The sequence below is a fragment of the Tupaia chinensis genome, unplaced genomic scaffold, assembly GCF_000334495.1.
Source record: "Tupaia chinensis unplaced genomic scaffold, TupChi_1.0 Scaffold000201_1, whole genome shotgun sequence".
Taxonomy (NCBI): domain Eukaryota; kingdom Metazoa; phylum Chordata; class Mammalia; order Scandentia; family Tupaiidae; genus Tupaia; species Tupaia belangeri.
The window spans coordinates 699,041-707,447 of record NW_006159676.1 but is presented as its reverse complement, the minus strand read 5'-3'; the positions used below and the strand labels follow the sequence as shown (position 1 = coordinate 707,447).

The following is an 8,407-nucleotide window of genomic DNA, read 5'->3' as shown; positions in this document are numbered from 1 at the left end:
CGCCCGCCCAGGTGAAGAGCGTGAAGCCATGCCTGAAGCAGCTGCAGCAGTGCATCCAGACCATCTCCACGCTGCACGACGACGAGATCCTGCCCAGCAACCCCGCTGACCTCTTCCATTGGCTGCCCAAGGAACACATGTGTGTGCTCGTCTACTTGGTGAGTCCCCGGGGCCGGGCCGGGCCGGGCACGTGGCGGGGAGAGGGCCCCGGTGACCGCTGCCATCTGGTCTTGTCTCCAGGTGACCGTGATGCACTCCATGCAGGCCGGCTACCTGGAGAAGGCGCAGAAGTACACGGACAAGGCCCTCATGCAGTTGGAGAAGCTCAAGAGTAAGCGTTGGGCCAGGCCTGTGGCTACGGCGCCCCCTGCTGGGAGGCTGCCAGCTGCCTGTGCTGGACACAAGTGACCCTGAGGACCATCACCAAGCAGTCCCTGCCTGCGGCTGGGAAAACACCCCTGACTGGCCAGAGCTCTCGTTGCCCCCAACCTTGTGGGTTACCAGGGTCCCACTTGTGCCTGTCATGACAGTTGTGCTCTGTCAGAAGTGGTGGCCGCTTCTGTCAGTTACAGCAGTGTGGCACAGTGGGTGTGGACTCTTGGGGAGGCCGGGATCAGAACTCAGCCGTCGCTGACCAACGCCAGATCCTTGTGAGGCCAGGGACCTGCGGCTCCCGCAGCCCCAGAGCCCCTCAGGCTGGGTCAGGGTTTCTGTTCATCCGCCTGTTCCTTTCCGTGCCCTCCCAAGTGCTCCTGGCAGAGAAATCATGGAATCACGGGGATAGAGGGGCAACATCCAGGGTACCTCTGGTTCTCTTTTGCTCTGGCCAGATTGAAGAATGGCCACTGGTAGCTGCCTGGAACTGGGGAGCTCCCGGGGCCCTCTCTTGCTGCTTGTGGCCCTGTAACATGGTCTCAGGATTCAGGTCAACTTCAGCATGGCCAGCTGTGTCCAAAATGCCCTTGAGTACTTAGCGGAGGGAAAGTTAAACATCAAAGACAAATCCCTCCAGGGGTTCTTTTTTTCTTATTTTCTCTTTTCGTTGTGATAGTACAGAAAAAGGGAGAGATGGAGACAAGCATTGTTTTGTGCATCGCGATCCTCCTGCCCCTGCCTCCCCCAGCCAGGATCTGAGGTGTGCAACCACACCTGTGTGTTCAGGTTGGCCCAGGACCCAGTGCTGGGCCTCCCGTGCAGCCCCCCAGCCTCCTGGGTGTTAGCGCCACTGAAGCTAGGCCTTTTCTAGGGGTCTCTTCATAGAAGGCTCTCACGGTCAGCTCCTGACTTGAGCTCCATCTCCTCACTGGGACATGGAAGTGAGCTCTTTCGCTTGGGGGTACAGAGGGGCAGAAGAGAAATGACGGGCGGGAAGGGAAGCAGGAGACAGAGGCCAAATGGCGAAGCCCAAGGGCGCGGCGGGCATTGTAGCCTCCTCAGGACATCTCCCCTGACCTGACCAGCCCTGTGTGCTCTCCCGACTCTCGTCCCCAGTGCTCGACTGCAGCCCCATCCTGTCCTCCTTCCAAGTGATCCTGCTGGAGCACATCATCATGTGCCGGCTGGTCACCGGACACAAGGCCACCGCGCTGCAGGAGGTAGGGCCGTGGTCGGGACCGCGTGCACACGCTGGGCTTCTGGGAAGGCCGAGGAGGGGGTTTTCTGGACCAGCAGTTGGCGTAATGGCTATGTCACTGAACTCCCATGTAGTCGACTGCGGTTCGAGTCCCAGACCCGGCGACTTAAACTCACGCTGGGCGCATGTGCGTGCGTGCCCAAGTTCCCGAGAGGAAAATGGAGGAGACAGGATTGCGGCATGGCCATCATCCCTGGGGGGTGATTTCTCGCTTTCTGTCTTTCTGTCTCTCTCTGTCTTTCTGGCAAGTGCACGCACCCTATAGCAAAAACCTCTCAAAATAAAAAAGAAACTTTAGACGAGAGACTGAATTTGTTGAGTGCACGTTGGCAGGACATTACATCATGTGTCACCTGGCCATCACTCAGCAGTTCAAAACCCGGCAGGGGCATGACCGACTGGAGAATGGGATACAAACACCCGCGGTCCCTTTGCTGAAGCTTACACGCCCAGGGAGTGTTGTTCAAGGTGCCGGTGGGTCTGTAACCCTTGACCTCCACCTTCCTTAAGGCACACATTGCCTCGAGTAGGGGAAGCGTGCTCTACAGTTGAAGCAGATCATGGACGGGGGTCACCAACCGTGAGGAGGTCAGGGCCACCACTTGCCCTCCCAGTAGGCAGGCATGTCCACTGGGACGTTGTAGCCCAGGTCGGGCAGACAGGGCCTGGGCACCCACGCTAGCGTTGGGGTCTTAGGCGCGGATCCCTGGGACAGGCCACGTGACTTAGGGTGTGCTCTCTCCCTGCAGATCTCCCAGGTCTGCCAGCTGTGCCAGCAGTCCCCCCGGCTCTTCTCCAACCACGCAGCACAGCTGCACACGCTGCTGGTGAGTGCCCCCTGGGGCAGTGAGTAACCCTGTGCTTGCGCCAGGGAGGGCCCAGAATGTTCTAGATAAATAACTCCCCGACAACACCCTTGTCAGGACTCAGGGTGGCCCCAGGAAATAACCCCTCAGTGCTACCCCGGGTGGGATCCAGGATGTTCCCAGTGGACTTTCTTCCGATGGCCAAGTCGAAATCGATGGAGGTCTGGGGAGGCGAGAGTATTCACGTTTCAGGGCGGAGCTGAAACGTAGCTCGACGTGGTAGTCACTTGTCATGCTCATGCAAGTGTAGCCGTGTGGGCCCTTGGGCAGCTGTGCGTGGCTTTGCCCTGCGTCCTTAGTGGGGTTTCCGGAGGCCGCCCTGATGACAGCCTCTCCTTACAGGGCCTGTACTGCGTCTCTGTCAACTGCATGGACAACGCGGAAGCCCAGTTCACCACAGCCCTGCGGGTAAGGTGCCGGCCCTCCTGGCTCCTCAGGGCAGGCTGTCGTTCTGGGCAAGGAGGTGGGCCTGGACCGTGATGGTGACAACCATGCTAGGTCAGCCCCTCAGGAGCCTGGTCCTGGGCCAGCCCCACAGCCTAGTGGTTAGGGGAGTGAGGATCCCACACAGCTAACCAGGTGGTATCCTTGCCCCAGTAGCTCGAAAATCAGCCTGGTGTGCTTGTGTGTGTGCACGAGCCCCAAATCTCAATAGGATGAGGAACCTGAGTAGAAGTTGTGGTGTGACCGTCCCCTGTGAGGGTACTTTCTCCCCCTTTGCCCCATATGCCTGTCTTTCTGTGCCCCGGCCCTCTTGCAAGAAAAGAAAAAAGAAGGGACCAGCAGATGGCATAATGGTAACCTCGCTGGACTCCCACGTATTCAACTGCGGTTCGAGTCCTGGACCCAGTGGCTTAAACGCACGCCAAGCATATGTGCATGTGCACCCAAGATCTCGAGAGGAGAATAGAGGAGAAGGGATTTTGGCATGACCATTCCGCCTGAGGGGTGATTTCTCGCTTTCTGTCTCTGTCTCCCCAGCAAGCGCATACACCCTATAGCAGAAATCTCTCTCTTTAAAAAAAGAAAAGAAAAAGTGCTCCTTGAGGGCTGGCCATGGTAGTGACATGCGGTGAAGGAGAGCTGTGGGGCGGGGGTCCTGGCCAGCCGGGGGCAGGGAAGCACCCAGAGGGAGAGGCACAGTAAGCGGAATGGGCACTGCATGGGCAAGGTGCTGATGCCACAGTCTGTTCAGCCACCCTCACACCCGATTGAGAGCCCTTGGGACAGGCCTCCCTCTCCCCACCGGGCTGCCCCCTCCATGTGCAGATGCACAGTCATTCCGTGGTCAGGGCCTCCCTGGCGTCTCTCCGAGCCAAGCAGCATTGCTGGTTCGCAAAGCCCGGACCTGCCTTCGCCCTGCACCAGCATGCCCCAGGTGCGGTGCAGGCAGAGGAAGACACCTGGTGCTGCCGGGCCCAGGAGAAGGTGCTGCCTGGGGGTATTGACACCCCAGTCTCCTGGCCTCAGACCTGGATCCTGCCCATCCCTGGAAGAAGGCTGGTGCCACGTCCTTACCCAGCGCCCCAGTCCTGCCAGCCTCACTGCAGGACCAGACAAGCGTGTTCTCATTTCAGCTCCCAGGAGGGGAGGCCGTGGACACCTTCCTCCTGGGTGATCCCAGGGAGCCTTGAGTAGAGAAGTCAGGGAGCAAGGGCCACTCTGCCCGAGACTTGGGCATGGCTGCTGGGCACGCATGTGGGTGTGCCTTGGCCTGCCGGATAGGGGTTCCCCCGCGCACCTCCAGTTGCCCTGCTGGTGAGCGCTGCCAGCCCTGCTGCCAGCTTCGGAGGCGCACAGGAGCTCTGAGGTACAGGCAGCACCCCGGGTGTGAAGAGCTGGCATGGTGCCTGCTCCTCTGCTCCATCCTCATTCCTGGGCCTGGTCAGCTCTAGCCACAGCAGTGCCAGAGACTCCCGGGGGCCCATGACCGACTCCACCTCTCCATCCCCTTCTTGTGTCCCATAAGAGGGTGCTGCCGCTGCTTCTTTGGCTCAGCATCAGAGTCCCCAGCTGTACACCCCCCAGGAATCCTCCCTGCTGGACAGGAGGGACCTTCCTTCCTTAGGCCACATAGAAACGATGCAGCCAGGATGCAAACCAGACCCCCTGACCCAAATACATGCTGTACCTGTGGTCCCACTGCAAACGTTCCCAGCGCGGCTGCATCTCAGGGCATCTGCTCCGTTCCACACGCGTCAGAGCCCTGGAGGCGTCTGGGGCTCCCTCAGCTTCTCCTGTGGCCTCACTTGCCCGGCCACCCTGGGAACCAGTGTCAGGGCAGTGCTCAGGCCATTTAGATCGGTCTCTCAGCTGTTCTCGTTGCCCAAAGACAGCTGGGGACAGCGACCCATCACTGGTCATCCACAGCGTCTCTGGCCTTGGACACGGCAGAGCCTGGACTGGCCGCTCGGGGCCAACAGCTCCTCAGTAGAGATCGCCCTGCACCCTCCCAGGACCGGCACGTGCCTCTGAGTCTGTGCGGGTCCGGGCCCTGGAAGTCGCCGGCTGTGCTACGGAGGGGCGGGCTGCCAGGTCTTGGTCCTGAGGGACAAGCAGAAAATAGAGTGGAGCACAGCGCATCCTGAGGGTGGGACCCAGGGCCGCTGGTTCCCCTTCCTGTGCTTTCCGACGTCCCGTGGCATGGGTGATGGTTTTATAAGGAGACGAATTGACAGCCGTCTTGCCCTCGGGCTTAGGAGGTGAGTAGGACACGTCCGAAATAGAAAGGGCAGAGAGTTTTCATTTCCTAGTCGCCTCCTTGGAGCGTTCGTTGGGGGTTACTGGTGCACCGTGGCGGGCCCCCGTGGGACATCGCCCCTCACGTCCCCATCTCCGTTTCAGCTCACCAACCACCAGGAGCTGTGGGCCTTCATCGTGACCAACCTGGCGAGTGTGTATATACGGGAAGGAAATAGACACCAAGAGGTAGTAGGTGACATGCTTCATGTTTGGTATTCTTTCTCCATTCTCATCGGGGCGGGCGGGGGCATCCGCCTTTCAGCAAGGGGGTGGTACTCATGCACTGGGCAGCAGGCGGATCTGGGGGGGCGGCGGGGCCGAGGGGGAGCCAGGTCTAGGGCAGAAATGTTCCCACAGCTGTATACTTCTCCCTGTCAAAAGCAAGCCAAACTTCGTCAAATCCCACAGGAAAAAACCAGCGTTCTCCATCCTGAACCGGCTGCTCTGGGCCATCAGCCAGGCCGCGGGGCTTAGTCAGGAGAAGGAGCAGCTCTGTGCTTTGCCCCCAGTTTGTCCCCTGCCCCGGCCTCGTGGGTGACAAGCCCCACAGGGTCAGCCAACTCACCAGCTCCAGTGTTGGGTGGGAGCATCTCAGGCTGCCCTCACAGGCCCAGTGCCCTCCTGTGGGCTTCCGCGTTAATGCACGTAAGAGTCAGGTCCCCGTAATTCCCTAGCAGAGATCCCGCCCCTCAGCCCTGGATCACCTCTCAGCCCTGAGAGCCTGCCTCCCGTGTCTCAGATAGGGCCACTTCTCTCCTAGTCTGCAGAGATAAGACAGCTTCCCCGATCCCAGCTGGTTCAGACGCTCTTGGCTGCCCGAAGCAGAAAGTCCAGCCCCCGCTGCTTTTGTGCTTGGGAAGCAGCAGGCAGGGTCATCTCAGGGCTGGCTGCAGCCTCGCGGTGTCCCAAGGGCGCTCAGCTCCCTGGCGTCTCTGCTGCTGGGAGTGGCCGGCACTGGATAAAGCTTTAGCCCACTTCTTCCCCGACCCCCCAGTCTAGCCTGCCCATGGCAGCCAAAGAGAGGACCTAAAACGTCAGTGGCATCACGTCCTTCTCTCAGAGCCTGCCAGGGCCCCTCCTGCGGGAAAATCCCACCACCCCAGCCCACAAGGACCGCCTGGACCCACCTGTCTACTGTCCTGCCTCAGGGTCAGCCCCAAGGCCCCCTGTGACTAGAATGGCCGTGGACAGCCTGACCACTGTCCGCTGGCTCAGGGCAGGGTGGAACAAGGCAGCGTAAGCCAAGTTGTGAGGACTTCACCCTGGCCCTCAAACCAGAACCTGCTCTTGAACCAGGGAAGTCTCGATTCCCACGGGGGTGGGTCCTAAGATCCCCACTTAGGCTCCAGCAGGCTGCTCAGGGGCACGGGCTCAGGTCACGGGCACAGCGTCCTCAGGTTGCATCTCAGGGAGTAGCAGGTCACCCTGGTCATGCCCAGGCCCAGTTCTCTCACGTGCACAAACGCAGAACCATCCTGACCCGTGCCTTCTCCCCGCAGCTGTACAGCTTGCTGGAGAGGATCAACCCGGACCACAGCTTCCCAGTCAGGTGAGCGCCCGGGGCCGAGCTGCAACCTCACCAGCTGTCTCAGGCTCCCTCTGCTCTGAAATGGCTTGAGTTCCTGTGGGGTGCCAGACCACCCTGTGCACCCCAACACCTCGTACCCCCCTCCTGGACAGTCGGCAGTGGGGGGGTTTCAGAGGGGGTTCCCACTCCCCTCTTGTAAGTCTCTTTTGTACAGCTTCACCATGGGCCCAGCCTCATGGCATGCTATGGGCAGCAGCACACTAAACTGCAGTGCTGGGAACCACGTGACTGACTGTGGGTTCAAATCTCTGGATCAACATGAAGCACACCAGGCACACACACAGTATCCCAAGGGGCCAGAGGGCTGGGACAAGGGGAGTCACAGACCCTGTCAGGCTGTTCCTCCCGCCCTCCCTTCTCTCTCCAAATAAACAAACTATTTTTTTTTTTTTTTTAATGAAGAGAAAGGGACCAGCAGATGGTGTAATGGTTACATCGCTAGACTCCTCCATAGTCTACTGCAGTAGACTATGGGCCCAGTGGTACATGCCAGGCACGTGTGTGTGCGTGCCCAAGATCCTGGATTGCAGTGTGGCCATACCTCCCGGGGAAGAGGGCAGTGATTTTTTACTTTCTGTCTCTTGGGGAAACCACACGTAGTCCTATAGCAAAACTCTTCTCTCTTTAAGAGAGAAAAAAAAAAAAAAAAAGCAGAGAAGGTGGATGGTGGTGCAACTGTGAAATGAGACACTGTAAGGTTCACCCATAGACAAAGGTTCCGAATTTGTGTCTGGATACCTCCCTGAGTACCCTGGGCACACACTTGCCCATGATCCAGGGCTGGGTGGGGCTGGAGGGGGACCACAATGTCGGGACCCTGTTGGGGGTACTCTCTTTCTGTCTCTTACTCACGGAAGAAGTAAATGAAACTTGAAAAACATCCACCACGGTACCATCTCTGCTCTCTCCGCAGTTCGCACTGCCTCCGGGCGGCGGCTTTCTACGTGCGTGGGCTCTTCTCCTTTTTCCAGGGACGCTACAATGAGGCCAAGTGAGTGCTGGGCCACAGGGTGGAGGGCAGCCACCTCGGGGTCGTCGTTTCCATCCCACAGCCCCGACCCAGGTCCCCTGTCTTTCCCCCAGGCCACGACTGCCTCCCCTTCCCCTGAAGACATCCCCGTGGGGTGTCAGCGTCCGTGTTCTCCTTCTGTAGGCGTTTTCTGCGAGAAACTCTGAAGATGTCCAACGCGGAAGACCTGAACCGCCTCACAGCCTGCTCCCTCGTGCTCCTGGGCCACATCTTCTACGTGCTGGGGAACCACAGGGTGAGTGCAGGGCCAGCCGGGGAGTAGGGGGAGCGTCACCACGCAGCACTGTGCACGCTTGATGACAAACACAGCTCAGCGCACTTCCCTCCCTGATACGGTTCCGTGAGGCTCCACGGGGCAGCCCTGCTCCCACAGTCTGGGCAGGCAGGGTCACGGGAGCTTGGCACTCACGGAGAGTATGTCCGTAGGGCAGGCGGGAGGCCAGGTGCCAGCTGAGGGCACTGGTGGGCCAAGGGCGCCAGTGGGGCTGCACTGAGCTGGCAGGACAACACCTTCCCCTTCCTGTAGGTAAAGGCCTGAAGGGAAGAGC

At 59.6% G+C, this 8,407-nt stretch overlaps 1 protein-coding gene across 3 annotated transcripts in view; it reads left to right on the top strand.

The window, feature by feature from the left end:
* MAU2 (MAU2 sister chromatid cohesion factor) overlaps window positions 1-8,407 on the top strand; it is a gene marked incomplete at its 5' end in the record, with an annotated part of 55,291 nt that overhangs the window by 32,580 nt on the left and 14,304 nt on the right. For 2 of the 3 annotated variants that reach the window (XM_006147153.2, XM_014587307.2), the window contains 7 exon segments: window positions 1,492-1,595; window positions 2,383-2,460; window positions 2,842-2,907; window positions 5,344-5,430; window positions 6,741-6,790; window positions 7,743-7,820; window positions 7,983-8,094. In XM_006147153.2, coding sequence (XP_006147215.2) covers window positions 1,492-1,595; window positions 2,383-2,460; window positions 2,842-2,907; window positions 5,344-5,430; window positions 6,741-6,790; window positions 7,743-7,820; window positions 7,983-8,094 — 575 coding nt within the window. 3 annotated transcript variants of the gene reach the window in all.